The sequence below is a fragment of the Heteronotia binoei genome, chromosome 2 (assembly GCF_032191835.1).
Source record: "Heteronotia binoei isolate CCM8104 ecotype False Entrance Well chromosome 2, APGP_CSIRO_Hbin_v1, whole genome shotgun sequence".
In the NCBI taxonomy this organism is placed as follows: Eukaryota; Metazoa; Chordata; class Lepidosauria; order Squamata; family Gekkonidae; genus Heteronotia; species Heteronotia binoei.
The window spans coordinates 122,816,286-122,838,800 of record NC_083224.1 but is presented as its reverse complement, the minus strand read 5'-3'; the positions used below and the strand labels follow the sequence as shown (position 1 = coordinate 122,838,800).

The 22,515-nt window shown below is 43.1% G+C and overlaps 1 protein-coding gene across 1 annotated transcript in view; it reads right to left on the bottom strand.

The window, feature by feature from the left end:
* The window catches only part of EFCAB7 (EF-hand calcium binding domain 7), a 54,881-nt gene that overhangs the window by 17,759 nt on the left and 14,607 nt on the right, over positions 1–22,515 (bottom strand). Inside the window, exons 5-10 of the mRNA XM_060231940.1 lie at positions 18,261–18,450; positions 16,048–16,172; positions 11,041–11,182; positions 9,135–9,244; positions 7,614–7,771; positions 7,367–7,500 (exon numbers count right to left, since the gene is read on the bottom strand). Of these exons, the coding sequence (XP_060087923.1) occupies positions 7,367–7,500; positions 7,614–7,771; positions 9,135–9,244; positions 11,041–11,182; positions 16,048–16,172; positions 18,261–18,450 (859 nt within the window). The remainder of the gene's footprint in view (positions 1–7,366; positions 7,501–7,613; positions 7,772–9,134; positions 9,245–11,040; positions 11,183–16,047; positions 16,173–18,260; positions 18,451–22,515) is intronic.

Here is a 22,515-nt window from a genome sequence, read left to right as displayed (position 1 = left end):
AGGGCCTGTAAGACCTACCTCTTCAAAATAGCCTTCACCTGATGCCGAGCTAAGAAAGTGTCGCTGGATATGTTTTTAGCCACAGAATGTATCAAAGATCTAAGTTATAGCACAATAATTAATTTTAATACAATTTGTAAATGGATTTATGTCGATTTTATAATTATAAGTGTAAGTACTATGTATGATTTTATTGTATTGTATTCATATGTTGTGAGCCGCCCTGAGCCTGCCCTTGCGGGGAGGGCGGGATACAAATAAAAAGTATTATTATTATTACTGTTGAAGGTCAGTTTGAGGACAGAGTTAAACCAGGATTAAAGCTCTAGTGTGAAATTGGTCAGTGTTTCCTGTCTCCAGTCCTGTCATACAGTGGAATCTATAGTCTGTCTTCCTTCCAGTTAATCACTTCATCAATTCTTCCAGTGTTTGCCTTGCATCTGCATTTCTTCCTTTATTCTAGGAAAAGGAAAATATTGACTTTCCAGTTTTACTGAATTATCACGAGCTAGCTGCATTCTCACACCTACTAGGATACATCCTGCTGTTTTGTTTGGTACTTGAGAAACGCCATACACTTCTTTTGTCTAAACACCTCAGATGCCATCCCACCATTGTCATATTAACCCATGTTACCCATGAGGGTATGATACCTCAGGATACATTTTGGGGTATAAATATACTTGTTTTGGCACATGCCCAGTGTGACACTGTTTGGGTGCCCAGGTAAACAGACACCCCTGATTCTTTGTACATGTAGCACTGGTTGTTTTCATGTACCTTTCTTCTCAGATACGTCCCATTGTATTTTACCCCCTTCACCACTTGTACCTTCCTTTCCAATATCTTGTATGTATGCTCTCCAAGTTGTGTGTATATTGAAATTCTATTATTTTTCTACAATAAAACTTGTTTTTAAAAAACTCACCTTGTTCTTGGCTCCAAATAGGGTTCTCTGGCAAAAATCTCTGTAAACATTGGTAGCTAGATCCCGTTTATCACCCCACCTCTCGCTGCCTCTGCCTTTTTGCTAATTCTCCCAAATATACAATCAAAAGGTACTATCTTGCAATACGCTGTAGGGGTAACATTGTATGCATGCAAGAAGCCTTGGGAGGGCAAGGTTTGAGGAAGTAACCTTAGCAGGGAATAATGTCACAGAATGTACCTTCTAAAGCAGCCATTTTCTCCAAGGGAACTGATCTCTGAAATCTATAGAACCGTTGTAATTCTGGGTGATTTCCAGTCCTCACCTGGAGGTTGGCAACCCTGGGTCCCTTTGAAGAAATGGCTGTTTTGGAGAATGGTGTCTATCGCATTATACCCCCTAAGGTCCCTCCCCTCCTCAAACCCCACCCTCTCCATGCTCCACCCCACTAATTTCTAGGAATTTCTAAGCCAGAGTTGGCAATCCAATCTCCTTCCTTCCCATCCAACAGCCAACTATTTTATCTTCCCCTCTCCCCACACAACAGCCTCCACCTAGGAAAATTATGACCCAGTTGTGTGGTGTCAGTCACTGGGCCAGGACCACTTGCACGGTGGGGAATCCTCAAGGACTTGTCGGCGGAGGGGGAGGGGTGCCTCACTTTCCCCTGTATTCCCCTTCCCACACTTTGTCCCTTTTCCTTTCCCATATCCTCTCCCATTTCATTCTGTTCATTCTCTCCTCAACCATTCACCAACCTACTTTTTATTTGGGGATTCCAGTACTCCTGGGGAGGGGAAGGTATGACGGTGGGAGCAGACAGAATTATAAGGGAAGGAGGCTGAGACAAAATAGTGCTCGGCCCCCTTCCAGTCTGCATCCCAACGGTGACAGGTAGTGGGGTCAAGCGGAATGGCCTGACTCCGTCATTGCTGTTATGTAACACCAGTTCCATAAATAACAAAACCTTGACCCTTAGGGAGTTCCTGCTTAAGCAGGATGTGGACCTGGCTTGTGTGACCGAGACCTGGGTGCGAGATGGGGAGACTGTAGCTCTCTCCCAGATGACCCCCCCAGGATACTCGGTCTTTCATCAATCACAGACTAGCGGGCGAAGGGGTGGTGATATTCATATGAGAGGATTACTCCTTCCAGGCTCTCCAGGCCCCAACGATCAATGGTATAGAATGTGCTGATCTGGCGTGGGATGTGGGGGAGGGGTTGGCGATCTGGCTGGTGTATCATCTGCCTAACACACCGGCCAGCGCCTTACTATCCCTGATGGAGGCTGTAACAGACCGGGCAATGGAATACATTGGAATACTTGTGTTCCTGGGTAATTTCAATGTTCATGCTGATGACGCGACCTCCAGTCAGGTGATGGACCTAGTGTCCTTCATGGCGACACTGGGACTCTCCCAATTTGTTACAACACCCACTCACCAGGCGGGGCACATGTTAGATTTGGTCTTTGTGGACGGGGTTTTGCTGGACAGTATTACCGCTGAGGTGGTGCCATGGTCGGACCACTTTGCTCTCAAGGCTCGTGTGGATGCTCCATCCCAACCCTGTATGGGTGGAGAGCCTATTTTGGCTCGCCCGCGGAGTCTGATGGACCCTGAGCAGTTCCAAATGGCTCTGCAGGATCCCTGGCAATTCCCTTGACGACCTGGTTGAGTCTTGGCATGGCCAACTATCCAGGGCCATCAACGAGATCGCACCTCGGCGCCTTCTGCGCCCTCATGTTAAGCTGGCTCCGTGGTATACCCCGGAGCTGCGACAGCTGAAACAAGGGCTCAGATGGTTAGAGAGGCAATGGCGGCGTACTCGAGATGAAGCGACGAGAGCATCTTATAGGGAGTTTACAAGGTCCTATGACATGGAAGTCAAAGCCACTTAGAAGGATTACTTTGCGGCTAAAACTGCGTCTGCAAATTCGTGCCCAGCACAATTGTTTAGGATAATTGGGAACCTTACAACACTGCCTCAAGGCAGACCAAATGCTAGGGAATTAGATATTGGCAGTGAGGCTTTTGCGAATTTTTTTGCAGATAAAATCACATCGCTCCACCACGACCTCCCCGCCACATTGGATACAGTTCAGGAGCTCGAGGCTCCATGCCTGCCTTCTGGTTCAGTTCTGGATCACTTTGACACACTTAGCTTGGGGGAAGTTGACGGAATCCTCTCTACTGTACACCCAACGACTTGCGATTTGGACCCATGTCCCTGTTGGCTAATTAAATCTTGCTACAGGGAACTTAGATGTCCTATACAGGACATCGTAAACAGATCCCTCTCAGAGGGGCGTTTTCCAACATCTCTTAAAGAGGCTGTGGTCCTCCCTCTCTTGAAAAAGACTACATCAGATCCAGCTGAATTGGCACATTATCGGCCAGTCTCAAATTTACCATTTTTGGGTAAAATCATTGAGAGGGCAGTAGCGTTACAGTTGCAGAGTTTTCTGAATGACGCTTCTGTCTTAGATCCTCACCAGTCCGGCTTCCGCCCGGGTCATGGAACGGAGACAGTGCTGGTCGCCTTTGTGGATGATCTCCAGAGGCATCTGGATCAAGGTGTTGTGGCAGTGCTGATGTTGTTGGATCTATCAGCTGTGTTTGATACGGTCGACCATTGGTTACTGACCCGCCGCCTCGCTGATGCAGGGATTCAGGGGCTGGCCTTACAATGGCTTTCCTCCTCCCTTGATGGACGGGGACAAAGGGTGGCAATTGGAGGAGAGTTGTCCCAGAGGCACTCACTAGATCGTGGGATGCCACAAGGGGCAGTGCTCTCTCCGATGTTATTTAACATCTACATGCGCCCCCTTGCCCAGATTGCCTGGAGATATGGGCTTGGGTGTTATCAATATGCAGATGACACCCTGCTCTTTCTATTAATGGACAGTCGGCCTGACTGCGTCCCAAAAAATCTGGACCTAGCATTGCAAGCCGTGGCAGGTTGGCTCAGGCTGTGTAGGTTGAAGCTGAATCCAACGAAGACAGAGGTCCTTTGCCTGGGTCGTGACAGTCTGGGAAGGGAAATCCCCCTTCCAGCTTTTGACGGTGAGCCATTGAAAGTGGCGCACAAGGTCAAGAGCTTGGGGGTTCTACTGGAGCCTTCCTTGTCAATGGAGGCCCAGATAGCAGCCACTGCCAAATCCGCTTTTATCCATCTTAGGCGGGCGAGGCAGTTGGCGCCCTTCTTAGAGCATCACGACTTGGCAAAAATGATACATGCAACGGTCACCTCAAGATTGGATTACTGTAATGCCCTCTACATGGGGCTGCCCTTGTGCTGAACCCAGAAGTTACAGCTGGTGCAGAATACAGCGGCCAAGCTGTTACTAGGGCTCCCAAAGTGGGAGCACATGCAGCCGGGGCTGCACGAGTTGCACTCGCTGCCAGTTGTATACTGGATTCGTTACAAAGTGCTGGTCATTACCTTTAAAGCCCTATATAGCTGAGGACCTGCCTACCTTAGGGACCGTCTCTCCCCATATGTGCCCCAGAGAGTACTGAGATCAGGTGCACAAAATCGATTGACAATCCCTGGGCCGAAGGAGGCCAAACTGAAGAGCACGCAAGAAAGGGCCTTTTCGATCGCAGCTCCACACTGGTGGAACCAACTACTGGATGAAGTGCGGGCCCCGCGGAGTCTTGATCAATTCTGTAGGGTCTGCAAGACTACCCTTTTTCAAATGGCCTTCGCTTAAATGTCAACCCAAGTCAGGCCATCATAAACTACTGAGGAGAACATCTAGAATATAGCACTGTAAATGTTAGTTTTAATTGTAATTTTGATGGTTTTAATTATAATGGTTTTAATTAGTAAATTATATATCGCACTGAAATAATGTTTTTATATTGTAATTTGTAAATTTTATATGTTGTGAGCCGCCCTGAGCCTGCTTCGGCGGGGAGGGCGGTATATAAATAAAATATATTATTATTATTATTATATTGTTATTATTTGCCTCCCATCTTTAGCTATATTATTTATTTCATTTATACACCTTTATCTACAGTGGGGACTAAAGCAGCTCACATTATCCTCCTCTCTTCATTTTTATCTGCACAATAACCCAGGGGGGTAGATTAGCCTGAAACTATGTGAATGGTCCAAAATCACCCAATAAGCTTTCACAGTAAGATAGGAATTCAAACCTGGGTCTCCTAGACCCTACTGTGAAGCTCTAACTGCTACCCCACACAGACTTTCATTGGGTGGTTGCTGTTGAACAGTAGCAAGCAGCCAGGCCTAGTTGAGTCATGTAAGTTGGATGGCATCAAGTCACCCAGAGATTGCTGTCAGGCTCTGTGCCCCTGGAGAAAATGGCTGGTTTGGAAGGTGGACTCTACCTCTATGTCTGACTGAGGCCTTGTCTCTCCCCTCTCCACCATGTCCTTCTCAGACTTCTCCACAAAATCTCCAGGAATTTTCCATCCTGGAGCTGACAACCCAAGTCAGGCCTGGCCCTAATACGTCCTCCCTCAAAGGCCAAAATAGGCCTGGAAAGGTCCCTGCTGCCTCCCCCTGCCTTATACTGATAGAATCCAGCCTAGAATTCTGTCATTGACTAGCAATAGCCACTGAGGGAAGTGTAAAGCCACAGGTGCTTCCTTTTATCATTTCTGAATTTTTAAAGCCCCCAATGTTTGTTTGTTTTTTAATTTCACGCTTTTCTGCAAACCTGGGGCCCTTTTTGGGTTCGTAGAAAGATCTCTCTTGCCCATTTGCAGCTCCAGTCACTGGATTTAAGTATTCAAAGACTGTCTGACTTTGCTATTAGAATATAAGATACACAAATAATTATCACCAATAATTTATTTTTACTACATGTATCTGTCTCTATTTCTCCATCACAGAACTCAAGGTGGCCTATAAGAAATGCCACTAAAATGACCCAGACCAACTGAGCTTCAGCAAGGATGCTGTATCACATGCCTTCCAACTGTTCCATGGGACCCAACATTGGCCAACAGATATGTATGGCATTTGCATAACCACATTATATACAGCACTCCACTCTGTAAAAGATGTGCTAACAGGGGAGGGCTGCTGCTTTGAATGCTGGGGAAATGAAAAAGAAGCACTAACTCAGGAAGAAATTTGGATCTGACACAAATAAGTAACAACTACACTTATTGTACAAACAAATAACAATCTGGAATGTCTTGATGTAAGAATTTAAGAAGTTAAAGGCACAAAGGCCACCAAGAAGATAAAAGTGGCGAAGGAGTTGCTTTTTTGCTATCCTCCAACATCACCCAATACTAAGGGCATTTGACAGTCTGACCTGGGGCACAACTGCAGTGGCAAAAATAAAGCATGAAGAAATAGAAGGAGCTAGAAGAGAGCCTGGAAATGGCTGTCAAGGGACTGAGGTGTTGTTTCTGATACCAGAGAGAGAAAGAGTAATTTCAAAAAGAATATAACTGTACTGAACAGTAGATAGAAAGAACAACTGCACAGTAGAATAAGGGGGGGGAAACCTAAGGAAGATAGATGAATACCTACCATCATATTTTCAGATAGTGGTTTATATGAACATATGACTGCATGGTATGTTTTAACATGAAAAATAATGATGTATGTCATAGATGCACAGAATGCTGCCTGGCAGACCCCTCACTGAAGGAACTTCTCACTTTGCCCTTATTCCCACAGGGGAAGGTGGGGCTGGAACACCAACTCTCCCCTGTTGTGTGGACTGACAATGTTCTGACCCCAACACATATCAGAAATTTCACTGCTGCATCCCACATGCTTCAAATGGGTGGATTTCTTGTTGAATCCCAGTGGCTTCTGTTTGCAAGCTCCTGGGATGCAAGGAGAAAATTTTGGTGGAGGGGAAAAAATCAGCAGTCAATCCAGAGAATAGCTGAGAGGTAGCAATCTCATTCTACCTCCCCACCATTATGTGGGCCACAACAGAGCCAAGTGCCAAAAACATTTAGCTTTTTAAAAAAAATCATTATAGTCCATGTAACAGTTTGAATTATGTGCCCATGCATTCAAACCACCATTTACAGTTATCTGAAACTAAATTGTGTATTACCATATTTCCTTCCTTTCCAGCTCATATACCAATAACTACATGTAACCAGCACTTCCATTTAAATAAATATTGCTGAAATATCTTATGATGCTCTTATTATTCTTATTATTACATTTTTATTCTTGTCCTTTTTCCAAAATATCAGGATAGCAGGTATGGTCTCCTTTTCATTTTAGCCTGATAAACCTTAACCTTTGAGGAAGACTATGACTAGTTCAAGACCACCAGGTAAGTTTTGTAGATCTAGAATTTGTATTGGTTGCTCCTGACAAAATCCAACAGTCTCATCCTATTGGCTCTTCAATGATATTTAGGTAATTGATGGTTTCATTGTGTTCAGACGGGTTATACTTATATGTAAGCAATTTGAAACTTACGTTTACATATCGCCCAAGCTTCTTCATCACATGTCTCACCACTGGTTCTCATTTCAAAGAAGTTGTACTCTTCCAGGCTGAGAAAACCATTCCCATCCAGATCAATCATTTCAAATATTTCTGACAAGGCTGCTCTAGAAGGTTGAAAAGACAGGATAATTTTATAGATAATCTGCTTCCACAAAACACTTGCAAAGACATGAGAACAAACAAACCTAAACTTTTTACAAAAGCTGTCCTTCCTCACCTGAACTCCTTAGTAAGTGCCAAGCATCCATTCCCATCTTCAGATATGAGTTTGGCTTCTTTGGCAATTTGCCTTTTTATTTTCTTGAATCTACAGCCAGTGGTGAAAGGAATTATCCAATAATCACCAGCTCCAAGTTCTCCTCTCCAACCAAAAGTCTACCACAAAGCAAAACAGATATGTGGTATGTTTTTGATTTCTAATATTATCATTTATTTTTCAAATTCACAAATTCATGCAACACCAAGTATTTTGTGAGGAACAAATTCACCAAGTATTTGGTAAAGAGCTATAGGTACTCATACCACTGTATTCAGGAACTATACATTTCCCATTCATAAACACTTCGGATTAAAAATAAAGATTATAACACTGAAGGGCAGTGCCTTGAATGTAAAGGCTTGACAGTGGAAATCCAGGCTCAAACTCACATTCAGAAATGCTCTTCATGTGGCAGCCAGAGTTTGCTGTAGTTGGAAGTACAAAAGGTGAAAACCTATTGTGTATTTTGGAACACCCTGAAGGATACAGTGAGCTTGGCATTTATCCTTCGTACATTTGGAGAGTAGCATATGCTCCTAACACGTTTCAAATATTTATTATAGCAAAAATACCTTTATATCTGAGTGGAACTCTAAATCTTAGTTTCTTATGCTGCAGCCTGAACCTTATCTTAAAAAGGGCATTAAAATGTAACATTGAAAATGGGTTTGTTACAGTTGGCAAAGTTCCACATCCTTTAAATTATACCCTATCCAGTGAATTATGGAGGTACAAAGTGAATTATGGAGGTACAGGGTGTGATGTGGGGCTGCCCAGTGTGTACTTTCCCTTAGGCTCCTCCTTCTCGTAACACAGTTCTCCTTACAGTGCCCATATTCCCTTTTCTGATTGTACTATGCACATGGGCAGTGCCTACTTCAGCATGTACCAGTTGGTTACTTCCATCTCTGCCTGTCACAGGCATACAACTTTGCAAGATGACTGGTGGATGTTGGTAGCATTTCTATGGATTCCAGAGCAACCGCTGTACAATCTGCACTTGGCATAAGTATTTTCTTTGCCTTCCTCGCTTCTGCTGGGTGAGCACAGGATACCAACTAACTGTGCTCCCGTTGGTGTTACTTTAGCATTGGGATTTTGGCCTGCACTGGGATTGACTTACATGTTGGCTTGACTACTTTGTTAGTAAGTTAGCCATTTTCTTGAGGGAAAAGACACTGTAGGGTTGCCCATGATGTATTTTGACATGACCTATATGTGAAACATGAACAGCCTAATATATATTGTTATTGTCCATAAATAAAAATGGATACTCTTACATTAGCATAGGCAGGGCTCGGATTTAGCAAGAGCTCACAGGAGCACAGCTCCTGAACCTTTCTGAGAGTTCCACCTCCTCCTTCCCACCTTGCCCATTGAATAGTAGCTGCAGCTGCATAACAATCGCGGGATGAGCTCCACCACCTATTTTTCTACAAAACAACCCCGAGTATAGGAAACCTTAAAAATGTCCCTGACCTCTTTATTTCGTAGTTCAGTGAAGTTCACAGCTTTAGGTTTTTCCTCAGTTTCATTTTCCTGTAAAATATACAAAGCAGTGTCCACTGCTAACCATGGAGAACTTTTTCCTGGAAACAAAAAAAGTGGCAAAAATTGCTCTAACAATTAAAAACATTGACTCAGAGATGCAGCTGAATCTAGATGCTAAACTAAAATTAATCCAAAAGTTTGGCTCTAGAGGTGAAGAAACAGAATTGGAAAGTATCAGCTAGTACAGTTCTGCAAATATTGGTGGGAGAGCCTGCTCAACAAATCATATAGACTACAATATGAAGTTTTTGTAACAATTACATAGGAAACTTGTACAAGCAGAAAAGCATGTTGGGACTGAATTTCACTTTTCTTGAATAACACTGTAGCACAAGCTGTGAACCAGCTCTTCCTGGAGTGACTCTCCATGTGGGGAAGAGTATCTTTGAATCCAGTGGCGGACTGGGTATAAAAATATTGATTGCCAGGAGATGTAGGGGGCCCACCCACAAGTCTAAGGCTATCATTTAATTTCTATAAGAAATAAATAAAATTTTCAAAAAATACGTGGAAAAAAGGTACAATTAAAACTTTTGTGAAATGTATATATATATATTTAGTAATTACAGTGTACATATATTGTACATTTTACTGGCAGTATGCAGTAGATACTAAATGTAAATACAGACTGCATTTTCTCCAGGGGAGCTGATCTCTGCCAGCTGGAGATCAGTTGGAAAAGCAGGAGATCCCCAGGCCCCACTTGGAGGTTGGCAACCCTAAGTGCAACATAATTTTTAGTTGCATTACGGTAGTAATATTGGAAAGTCTATTATATTTTCAAGCTACTAAAAGGTCATTAACATTTTTAACATATTGTCTAAAGTTTAAGGGGAGCCACTTCATCAGGGGCCCACTTGCCATTGGGCAAGCTGACACCTTGGCCAGTCCGCCACTTTTTGAATCCAATATGTAAGTCATGAGTTATGATCCCTCCACCTTCCTTCACTTTCCCCTCCTAGCAGTAATTTCTTTCCCCATGGAAGCTGATTCCCAGAGTTATGGGAACCACACACAGTAACAGCCATTCAAGTTGGACAGCTGCAGTGAGGGGGAGAAAGGGGTTGCAATTACTCCCTCTTCGCTGTTTTGTTAATGGGGTTCCACTGACAGAAGAGGCAGGAGGAAGCAACTTCACCTCCTTTCCCTCCTCACTGAGGCCAATTGACCCAGGAGGCTATTAAGAACATAAGAGAAGCCATGTTAGATCAGCCCAATGGCCCATCCAGTCCAACACTCTGTGTCACACAGTGGCCAAAAAAACACCCAAGTGCCATCTAGAGGTCCACCTGTGGGGCTAGAAGCCCTTCTACTGTGCCCCTCCCAAGCACCAGAATACAGAGTATCACTGCCCCAGACAGAGAGTTCCAACAATAAGCTGTGGCTAATAGCCACCGAATGACCTCTGCTCCATATGCTTATCCAATCCCCTCTTGAAGGTATTATTCCACAAAGTGTTGGGAATCTATTTTCCCGACACTGGAAATGGCTGCTGCGGAAAGTGGGGAAGATGTCCCTATCAGTGCCTTCTGTGGATGGACTTTGGGTCCAACGCATTATGTTTTGGAGACCATTATTAAAAGGTTTTGTATGCAAGGGAAACTGTTAGCATATAAAAATATTTTTTATACATTTATTATTTAAACTGATTCCCACAACTGAATTTTCTAATTAAGATGTGAAATTCTGCAAGCATTAAAATTGTATCTTTGTTGCTATGTTCCTGTGAGATGAGACTATTAACAAATCACTGTGTCCATCCCATAAGCAGTTTTATAAAACTACAGATTTATCACTCACTTCCCCATTTCTAGAAAAAAATAAGCATTCTTACCTTCCATTTGGCTAAAACATACAGGCTTAATGGTGATACATACTGTTGATCTTTGGGGTAAAAATAACTTATATTTATGACAAACTATTTCATCATTGTCTTCGAAGAAGAAACATCCTTTGGAGTATGCACAATGCCATTCCTAATGACAAATCAAATATCACATTAGAAGTTATATGACTCTCTGTAAAGCAGTGGACTTTGATAATCACAACACTATCCCTTGGCTGAGTGCTTTTGTCACTGTTAAAATGCTAGCTTTCTTTTCTTTCTTTCTGGATGTTTGCTAAACCTGTTTACTACATAGTCTTATATAAAAGTCAATTTTGCCTTCGGATAAATTCAGAATTTGAAGTCTCATTTATTTTAAACATTTTTATTCCACCATCTCTTGGACACCAGATGGTGTACAGTATAGTAACCAAAATGCAAAGGCATAAATGGAGAAAATTAACACAGATTTTTAAAATTTACCAATTTAAAAGCATTTAGTAATATAAATAACCTGAACATATTGACTTTGTTGATAAAGCAATATCTGGGCTCTCCCAGCTCACAATAAACACTCTCTGATTCATACCATATCTGTCTTTAGCACCTAAAAATGTGATTAATATTTCAAACAATACAAGCAATTGCTACAAACTGGAGAAATCTGATAACATCTCAAATAACAGAACAAATTATGTTGTGTTCATTCTATACAAAAGATTGTCCACACTGTGGATAGCCTGTACAATTCTACGAAAACACTCTAGCCTGTTATACTTCTAGAAGGCATAAGATGGTGCTGCAGTCTCTAAAACCTGTGATGGGCTGGGGAAGTCTAGTATCTTTCGTGTTGGCATTTGTAGATTGTACTGGTTTTGGTAAAAGGATACACAACAGGTTACACTAATAATGAAACTACACACATACCAAAGCTATAATATTAATCAGAGAAAAGGCATTAGAGAAACAGACACAATTTCAGTTTAGAGCAGAATGCATTTGGCATCCCTCAGTCATTTTGTCTCAGATTCTTCATACAAGGTCCATTAAAGTGAACAGGAGTTGCAGTGCAACAATAGTTACATCACCATAGAAGGCTTCTTTTCAGCTGTAGATTATTACAGAAAGGAGTGTATGGAGAAATATAATTTCCCCATAAAGGTAAAAAAGGTAAAGGTAGTCCCTGCCCCATGCCTTTACATATTTCTCTGGGTTTGTTTCATAACACCTAATTTCTACATGCGCTACTCTGTTCAGTCTATTTGCAACATACTGCAACATGGAGGACTGCAGGTTCTATAGTTCGCTCTCTTATATACTAACTACAGGACAGTGAACTAGAGCACCTTTTGATAGTTACTACTAGTAAGAAACTACAATTGATCATGCACAGGTCAAGTTTATAAACCAGAATAACTGGAGGAGTTCCTATGTAATTAGCAGTGCATAGCACTACTTGGCACAAATAAGACATATGCTTATAGAGCAAAGGCGGCTGTCTATCAGTAACTGTGTAATCCTAAATAGAGTTCCATCCTTTTAACTTTACTGAAGTCTATGGTCGTAGAAGGCTGTGACTTTGCTTAGGATTGCACTGTAATAGTGCTGTACACCACTTATTCTTACGTTGTAGCTTGTTTACAATGTACAAGAAACATAGAAACAGAGTGCTGGAAGGGATCTCAAGGGTCATCTAGTTCAACCCCCTGCACAACAGAGGAAATTCACAACTAGTCCCCCAGTGACTCCTGTTCTATGCCCAGAGGAAGGCAAAAAACATCCAGGATCCCTGGGCTAATCTGGCCTGGAGGAAAATTCCTCCTTGACCTCAAAGTGGCAATTGGCATTACCCCGGGCATGTAATAAAGGGCAATGACAGCCAAGCACTGACTCATCCTTTCCTGGACACTATACTTTTGCTGATGGAGTCCAAAACAACTTTTGCCTTTTGTGCTACTACATCACACTGCTGTCTCATGTTCAGTGTATTGTATTCTAAGACCCCTATATCCTTTCTGCATGTACTACTGCCAAGACAAGTCTCCCCCATCCTATAATACACTAGCACCTACAGTGAAGAGCTTGGGCATGACTTTGGATGCCTCACTATCAATTGAGGTCCCAAATCATGAATGTTGCCAGATCAATATTCTACCATCTTTGCCAGGTCAGGCAACTGGCTCCCTACCTCTCCTCCCATGACCTACATGGGAGGAGAGATCCACGCGAAGGTTACCTCTAGGTTGGATTACTGGTAACTCACTTTGTGCTGTGCTTTTCTAAAGACTGATCCAGAAGCTTCAGCTGGTTCAGAATGCAGAGGCACATGTTCTTACAGGGTCACCATTGAAAGCATACATGCAACCTATAATCTGCCAGCTGCACTGGCTTCCAGTTGAATACTGGGTCATGTTCAAGGTGCTGGATCGAACCTTTAAAGCCCTTTGTGGTCTGGGACCAACATACCTTCAGGACAGTCTCTCCCAATATGTCCCCTAAAGAGCATTATGCTCTACAGATCAACATCCACTGGTGAAGGAAGGAAGTCCACAATCCCAACCTAAGCCAAAGCTTTATCAGCCCTGGCTTTGACCTGGTCAAACACTCTCATGAGTGAGATCAGGCCCTCTGGAACTAAATGCAGTTCCGCAGAGTCTATAAAATAATGTTCTGCCAGGTCTATAGTTGAGGCAGTGTGAATTCAATCTGTACTTGGCCCTCTCCTATTTTACTATGTTGCTTTGCAATGCTGTTGCTCGGTTTCATCTGCATTATTTCCATCTGATATTGATCTCATCTGTCTGCCCCCCTCTTAATAGCAGTTTTATCAACCTGTGCACATGAAGAGATGACTTTGTTGCCATCTCTAGTGAACTATTAAGGAAATGTACATTGAGATACCTAATTTTAATTGTTAATATGTTTTAACTGTTGATATTCTGTTAGATGTGTATTGATATAACCCATCCTGAGACTGCTTGCAGGGGAGGGTGGGCTTAGAAACCAAATAAAATAAAATAATTATGCATTTGATTTTTTTTCCTAACTAAATGCAGAACTTTACATTTATCTCTGTTGAAGTTCATGCTATTAATTTTAGCCCAGCTTTCCAGCCTGTCAAGGTCATCCTTTATCTTGATTCTGTCTACTACTGTATTTGCTATCCCTCCCAATGTAATGTCATCTGAAGAGTTAATGAGCATCCCCTCTATTCCTCCATCCAAATCATTTATAAAGATGTTAAACAACACAGGGCCTAGGACAGATCCCTGAGGCAAGAAGTGGGAAAGCTTACAAGGAGGATGCAATGTCTAATGAATGGATAGAATAACTGTGACACTAAAAAAGTTGAAAAAACCTTCTGACATTACAAACAAGGCAGTGTTTTTGGAAATATAAATTACTAAAACATGGACTCTTTTTGGAGACCATTCTTATTCCATAGGATAAATATCTACAACTTCATAAAACTCTACAGAATAGACATTTAAATCCCTACAACTCCTAAATCTTGCAGAGTCAATCCAACTCATCTAACAAATAGCTATCCATCCAAGAATTTGTCTTTCACTATTTACAGCTTCAACAGTACAATCCTAAGCTTACTTTCTTGGAGTAAGCACCACTGAGTAGACTTCAGTGGGATTCTAAGTAGACCTGTTTAAGATTGCGCTTCATTCCCCAAGTTAATAGTACTGAATGCTAGTCACAATGTGACTTACACAGATATGCAATAAATTACTGATCCATTAGTCATGTACATGTCCTAACCAAAACCAAAAAATTATTAATAAAAAACTGCAGCAAATCTGCACACAACCCTGAACTAATATTTGGGAACATAACTAATTAATTACAAAAGCTTTGACTTGTAATCATTCGCTAGTCATAAACACTTGGAAAGCTACGGTAGTTTTCATTACTACTCTATTAGGCTGTTGAAATGCATTGTTACTACTAGTAGAAAACTGTGTCTTCACACACTACATATCATCTTTGAACGTGCTGGAATTACAGCCTAAATTGCATAAGGGTACCAATACCTAAACACACGGAAAAAAATCATTGGAGAGGATGTTTTAAAATTTTAATATAGAACAAATGTCACTGTCCAGCAACGTAAAAGATATAAAGGACTTCAGAGTTCAATAACAAATACAGAGTTGTTATTTGAAACAAAAATGTAACTCCAGAGAACAATCAGTTCAGTCTTCTAGCTGCAGTTATATTATGTGGTCATAACCATTTTTTCCCATTGCACAGAAGTCTCAAGGTGCACATTTTTAATGTATCTTAGCAGTTTTCAGTTAATGTTTTATATTCCTCTGGCTATTATTTTCTGTTGAAAGAAAACTAGTAAAGGTTGGATCAGGAAAGGGAAAACAAAGAGGAAAAGATCAATATTAACACTCTACAAATATTGACTTAGCAAAGTGACTTTGTTGTCTTTCTCCCACAGGAAGGGATATTGAATGAATGACTTATTTAAAAGAAATTACTTGTAAAACTTATTAGTCTTTTCCTAAGTCAATATTTTCAGGCTACAGTGTATATTTACCAATTAATGTCTTCTGATCGGAGTAGGTGTGAAGATATTTATTTCCAATTACCTTTCTTATAGAGGATTGTGATACATAATCTTTCAGGCTACTTAAGCATTTAAAGTACTAATAAATTATTCAATTTTTCATTTTTCAAGCAGTCATTAACAATTTTATCCAAGAGTGCTTTCCTTTATGGAAAAACATGCTACGTTTGAGCAAACATTCACACCTGAAAAATGAACCTAAGTAACAGAATGTCAGCAAAACCAACATTATATACAAATGTTTATTATTATAATATTTTGCAGCCAGAAATCTCTGTATGCTACACTGTTGCTCTTGACAAGCAGTTAATAAAACATAAGCTATAAAAGGGAGAGAAATAGTTTTGTATTTAAAATGCAATGTGTGTACTTGAAAGCAAGAAGCACAAGTTAATTGATTTTTTTTTTAAAAAAAAAAATACATGTACCTTTACTGCATTTGGTTCAATTAGCTTGGATTTTTTGTTGCTGCTGGCACCCATACTGATAGTGGACGTCACAGAGATTTTGCAACTTGGGGCTGAGGAAGGCTGCAAAGAGGGCTTGCAGTGACCTATAATACAAGTTTTATTTGCACCACTTGGTATTAATTTATTAATATTTGTTCATTAACAGTACAGAGAGAAGACTAAATGCCTTCAGACCACTGGTTATTCAAACTGGTAAAAGAATTAAGAGAGGCCAGAGAATAAATTTGTCTCTTCAATAGTGCAGGTTAAAATTTTAAATCCTATTCTTGTTTGTACTAGACCTGTCAAGTCCACTTGTAATGAAACCCTGGCCTGCAGTTCCTGAGGCATTTGCACCCATTCATCAGAGAACCCATCTGACCTAAAAAATCTCAAACAGAAAAGAAGCCACACCAGCTCAATAGATGTGGTTGACAACTTCCAGGTGGTGACTGGAGAGCTCCTGGAATTACAACTGATCACCAGGCAACAGAGTTCAGTTCCCCCAGAGGAAGTAACTCTTTTTGAGGGTGGACTCTGCAAGATCATAATCTGCTGAGATCCTTCCCCTCCCCACTCTTCCCAGGCTTCACCCCCAACTCTCCAGGAATTTCCAGAATTGGCAACCCAATCAATGCAGTTTTATCTGATACTGTGCTAAGTTATATTAAGATGAAGGATTTTCACTTCAAAATTTTTTCCTGGATTCTGCCCAAGTTTTATGATAACCAGGTACCATTTCAGTTCCTGCCACATGTGCCGTTACTTTTCACTGTGTCCAAATTGTGCAGATGGTATCACAACAACCAGGGCTTTTTTGTAGAAAAGGCCCAGTAAGAACTCATTTGCATATTAGGCCACACTCCTGACATCACCATTGTTTTGCACAGGGCTTTCTTATAGAAAAAGGCCTGGCAGGAACTCATTTGCATATTAGGTCACACCCCCTGGGGCCAAGCCAGCTGGAACTGCATTCCTGTGCGTTTCTGTTCAAAAAAAGCCCTGATGACTGATTACTACAGATCTTTGAGAAATTTTAGAAATTGGGAGGAATGGAATAAAACAAAAACCACAGGACCAGCAAGCAATTCATCCACTATATTCCAACATGCCTTCTGCATGTTTTCAGATAAAGTAAAGCATCCATTCACTACTTAGGACCAAAGTTTCTGTTCCAAATCTGATACAGAAATATAATACAGCGGAGTTATCTTCTGAAATAATATGAAAATGTTCATATTCTACAGAACTTTCATGTAAGGTGATTTAACTAGGGCCCTCAAGACATGACTCAAAATGTTACCTGTATACTCTTTTCAAGATACATTCTTCTAGCCTTTCTGAAACTCCTCTTGAACACACATGAAGCTACCTTATACTGAATCAGACCCTTGCTCCATCAAAGTCCAGTATTGTCCACCCGGAATGGCAGCAACTCTCCAGAGTTTCAGGCAGAGAGGTCCTTCACAGCACTACTACCTGATCCTTTTTTAACTGGAGATGCCAGCATTAAACCATGGACCTTCTGCATGCCAAGCAAATGCTCTACCACTGAGCCACAATCCTGCTTTCCAACTGACACCCAAAAGATAATCCATACTATTTTAAATTCCTTTTCTTAATACGTTTCCATGCCATAATTATATTTGTTTTAGAATAAGTAATCCAAACTGTCTGCTTCCACGCTTCCACACCACATAAGCTCATCCTAGTTGCAGTTACACTGCTGAAGTAGATGAGCAACACTACCATGCAAAGAGCAGCCACTATCTAGCCAAAATGAAACAGTTTTGAAATCCTTTGATTTCATTGTGTCAAGCACACATTTAAACCTCTCCCTCTGAGATCAATGGGATTTAAAAATATTTTACACTAGCTGCATCATGACCAAAAACATCTTTGGCTCTGGGTAGAAAGGTTGGTGATATGCTATACTGTATGCTTACTTACCTCTTTTGCCACTGGATATGGTCATGCATAAATCCATTAATATTAATGTAAAAACAAAACTGGATGAGAGAGCCAATCTGCTGGAAATACTGAGGGACATTTCTAGCATGGATGAAGTACAAATCTCCAATGAAACAGATGTGCATGTTTCAAGAAGGAAAAAAGCTACTGTTTCTAAAGCATTATGAAGGGTGGTGTCAGAAACTCAAGGAGTAGGGCTTCCCTGCTAGAAAAATAAATACCTCTTTTTTGTGCTGGTGTAGGGTCTGTTTTTCTTTCAGTTTTTGGTTTTGAATCTGTTGATTTTGCCATTTCTGAAAAGATCTCAATTTGATTTCCAAGCTGCTGACGCTTCAGTTTACTGTCAACCTCCAGTTTCTCCATTGCATTCTTCAGACATTGTTCATTGATTGTCATATACAATTTACAAAACTGTAAACAATAAAAAACCCCTCTAGGTTTCTCGAGTATTTTGGAAGAAAAATAAACACATGCAGTTCTAAGCAAGAAAAGATCAATAGGTAAAGAATATTTCCCCAGAAAAACAATTCTTTATTTTCATAAATCACACTGACCACTCTCAAGTGACACAATAAAATGGAGCTATGATTCGCAGAACTGAGAGAAATTTTTTTAAAATGAAAAAAAGACAGGTTGCTTACCTGTAACTGTAGATCTTTGAGTGGTCATCTGTGCATTCACACTCATGGGATAGTGCGCCTGCGCCGATCCCCGAACTTGGACCTGAAAAGCCCGGGATTTTTCCGCGCTCGGCGCCAATGGGCATGCGCAGGCGTCCCATTGCGCATGCTCACCGGCGCCAGCGCGGGGATCCCGCCAGTTCCTTCCTGAGCGCTGGAAGCCCCTACTGGAGGGAGACCGTCCGCAGTGGGGAAGGAGAGCGGGTAGTATGAATGCACAGATGACCACTCGAAGATCTACAGTTACAGGTAAGCAACCTGTCTATCTTCTTCATGGTCTCTGTGCTTCACACTCATGGGAGATTAGCAAGCAAGACATACCTGGAGGCGGGAAGATGGTCAACCAGAAGAAACAGCTTGCAGCACCGCAGTTCCCAAACAAGTCCTCTGTTGAGCATGCATGTCCAGTGCGTAGTGCTTCATAAAGGCATGCGGAGAGGACCAGTTGGCAGCCTTGCAAACATCCGTCAGGGACACGCCTTTCAGGAACGCCACCGACGTCGCCATCACTCTTGTAGAGTGGCCGCAAATAGGTCCAGGTAACGGCTTCTTAGCCAACAAATAACACAATTTAATAGTCTCAGTGAGCCATTTTGACAGTCTCTGAGATGAAATCCTGGAACCTAACTTAGGGGCAGCATACGAAACAAAAAGCTGCTTGTCCTTGCGAAAGCTTTTGGAATGACTTAAACAAAACAATAAAGCACACTTTACATCTAAAGCATGCAACCTACGTTCCTCATCCGAGGAAGGCGTAGGGTGAAAAGTGGGCAACCAAACTTCTAAATTGAGGTGGAACTGAGAAACCACCTTTGGGAGAAAAGAAATACCAGGAGCTTACGAAACTCCAGCTTCCTGAAAAACGAGATACGGGTAGTCACAGCGCATCGCTGTGCACAACGTGCTGAAGTGATGGCTACCAAAAACACAGTCTTTCATGAAAGGAGCTGTAATGAACACGTGGCCATCGGCTCAAAGGGACGACGAGTCAGTCTGTCCAGCACCAGAGTCAAATCCCACAACTGTGGGGGAGATCTAGATGGGGGATGAAGCCTAAGCAGACCCTTCAAAAACCTCTTAGAGTGAGGGTGTGCAAAAACAGAATGTCCCTCCACTGGTTCATGGAACGCAGATATTGCTGCCAGATAAACCTTAACGGAGGAAAAAACAAGGCCAGCATCCACCAGGGATAGCAAAAACTCAAAAATTACTGACAATCCCACCCTCTGGGGAGGAACTGAAGGATCAACTAGGAACTGAAGGAACTTCTGCCACTTCCTCTCATAGGAAGCGCGAGTGGAAAGTTTCCTGCTATTTATGAAGACATGCTGGACTCTACTAGAGAACCCACAGGGTCGATGAACCATGCTGTCAACTTCAGGTGGGGCACGTTGTGATGGAGGACATGACCTCCCTGAGCTAACAGAAGGTCCAGTTTTGCCGGAAACTGGTAGACGACCCCCCTCACCAGCTGGAGCAGGATTGGAAACCAGTTCTGGCGAGGCCACCAGGGAGTCACCAGGATGCAGCATGGTCTCTCTCTTGCGATTTTGTTGACCTTCGTCAACAACGGCAGAGGCGGAAACAGATAGAAGAACCGACCTTCCCACGGAAACAGCAGACCGTCTCCCAACGACTCTGGATCCGCACCCCCTCTGGAACAAAACAGAGGACACTTCCTGTTCTTGGCTGTGGCAAAGACATTCACCTGAGGATACCCCCAAAGCTGGAAAACAGGTTGGAGGAAGCGCCACTGCAGTTCCCACTCGCACAGGGAAGCCGCGCCCCTGCTGAGAGTCTGCCTGCAAGATGAGGCACAGGCAATGCAATCGCAGTCGATGTGTCACGCTGTGTTATTGGAAGGGAAAGAGAAGTCGCCATCCTCTTGACCAGGTCTTCATACGACTTCAGATCCCCCGATGGTGAAATAGGAAGATCCTCAGCCGTATGCGACACTGGCGAAGGTTCTGGGGCTCTGTCCGGATCGTCGGTACCATCTGATTCCGACGATGAGGACTCTCTTCGCAGTGAATGCTCCGAAAGCATCGGTGTCGATTCCGATGGGTGATCGAATCGCTACCAATGAGCGTGAGCGGGCCTCCTCTACCGCCACAGCGTGCCTCTCAGGTGGGACGGAGATCGCTGCCGAAGGGCGACGTCCAGAGTGTTGGGAGAGTCTCGACATCTGGGATGCCTCAGATTGTCGGTCCCACTCTGCATAGTCCCACGGGGGGTACCATTGGTACAGTGGATAGGGGTACGAGTAAGGCGAAGGCCAGTGACACTGCTCCCAAGGTGGTGGTGGTGGGAAGCGCCGAAGAGCTGATGATGGTTCCACTTCTCTTTGACCTTTCACCTGGTCCATCGGCTCCGCCAATTGTATCGGTGCTGATATCTCAACTTCCGAGACCGAGTCACTCTCACTACGCCGCCTCGATCCAGAGGAATGGGATCGCTGGGTGAGATCGATCTCTTGCTCCGATGCCGAGAGAGGGAGTTGCTGTGAAGCGCTGCCTCTCGACACCGAAGGGCTGAGACAAGGGGATGCCAGGATTTTTTGCGGTGGAGCCGTCGACGCCGAGGCATCTCGAGAGGGCGAAGGAGTGCGGGACAACCTCTTCTTCAGCTTCTCCTTAGACTTAGCCTTCTTTGGCGCGGATGATCGGGTCCCTGACTCATCCCAATGCCGCTTCGCTGGGGTGTCCACCGACCCTTCAGAGGGATGCTTTGTGGATCGCCCACGCTCGATGGGCATCTCAGTCTCGATCGGCGATGTATCGGCCGATGCGACCGGAGGGGCCGTGGACTCTCCCATCGGTACCGACAGGCCCGATGCCATCTTCTGCAGCCAAAGTGCCGATTCGACCAATGCAGCCGAAAGTCTCACTGCTCGATTCTTGCGCGTCTGCTTCGAGAAGCTTAAGCAATGCACACAAGAGTCCACATGGTGCCCTTCACCCAGGCAAAGGAGACAAAGGGGATGGCCATCGGGGGGACAATCTTCTTCCCACAAGATCGGCACCTCTTGAAAAAACCCCAGCGCCTTTCCATAGACGCAAGGAAAAAACCCGCTCAGGAAAGTTTCTGAGGGGAAAAACAGGGGGGAAAAGCAAAGCCCTGAAGGGCAAGTCCAACAACAACACACTTTTTTTTTTACTAAGTAACTAACAACTAACTGCACTAAGAAAAATAACAAATGGGCTATATACAACAAGAGATAAAGGCAATCCAACAACTACCTTACTGACCGGGGACACACGAAAGGGAATTCTCTCAGCGCGGCGGTCAGAAAGGAACTGGTGGGATCCCCGCGCTGGCGCCGATGAGCATGCGCAATGGGACGCCTGTGCATGCCCATTGGCGCCGAGCGCGGAAAAATCCCGGGCTTTTCAGGTACCAATTCGGGGATTGGCGCAGGCGCACTATCCCATGAGTGTGAAGCACAGAGACCACGAAGAAGATCCTAGTGGTTTTTTAATGTCTGATTTCAACTGAATGTTATTATTTTCTATTAATTAAGTTGGGAATCTTTAATTACTAATGTAATCATTGATAGGAAAGGAAAGCTTCCCTGTGCAAGCACCAATCGTTTCCGACTCTGAGGTGACGTTGCTTTCACAACGTTTTCATGGCAGACTTTTTATGTGGTGGTTTGCCAATGCCTTCCCCAGTCATCTACGCTTTCCCCCCAGCAAGCTGAGTACTCATTTTACCGACCTCGGAAGGATGGAAGGCTGAGTCAACTAGCCAGCTACCTGAAAATCCAGCTTCCACCGGGGATCGAACTCAGGTCGTG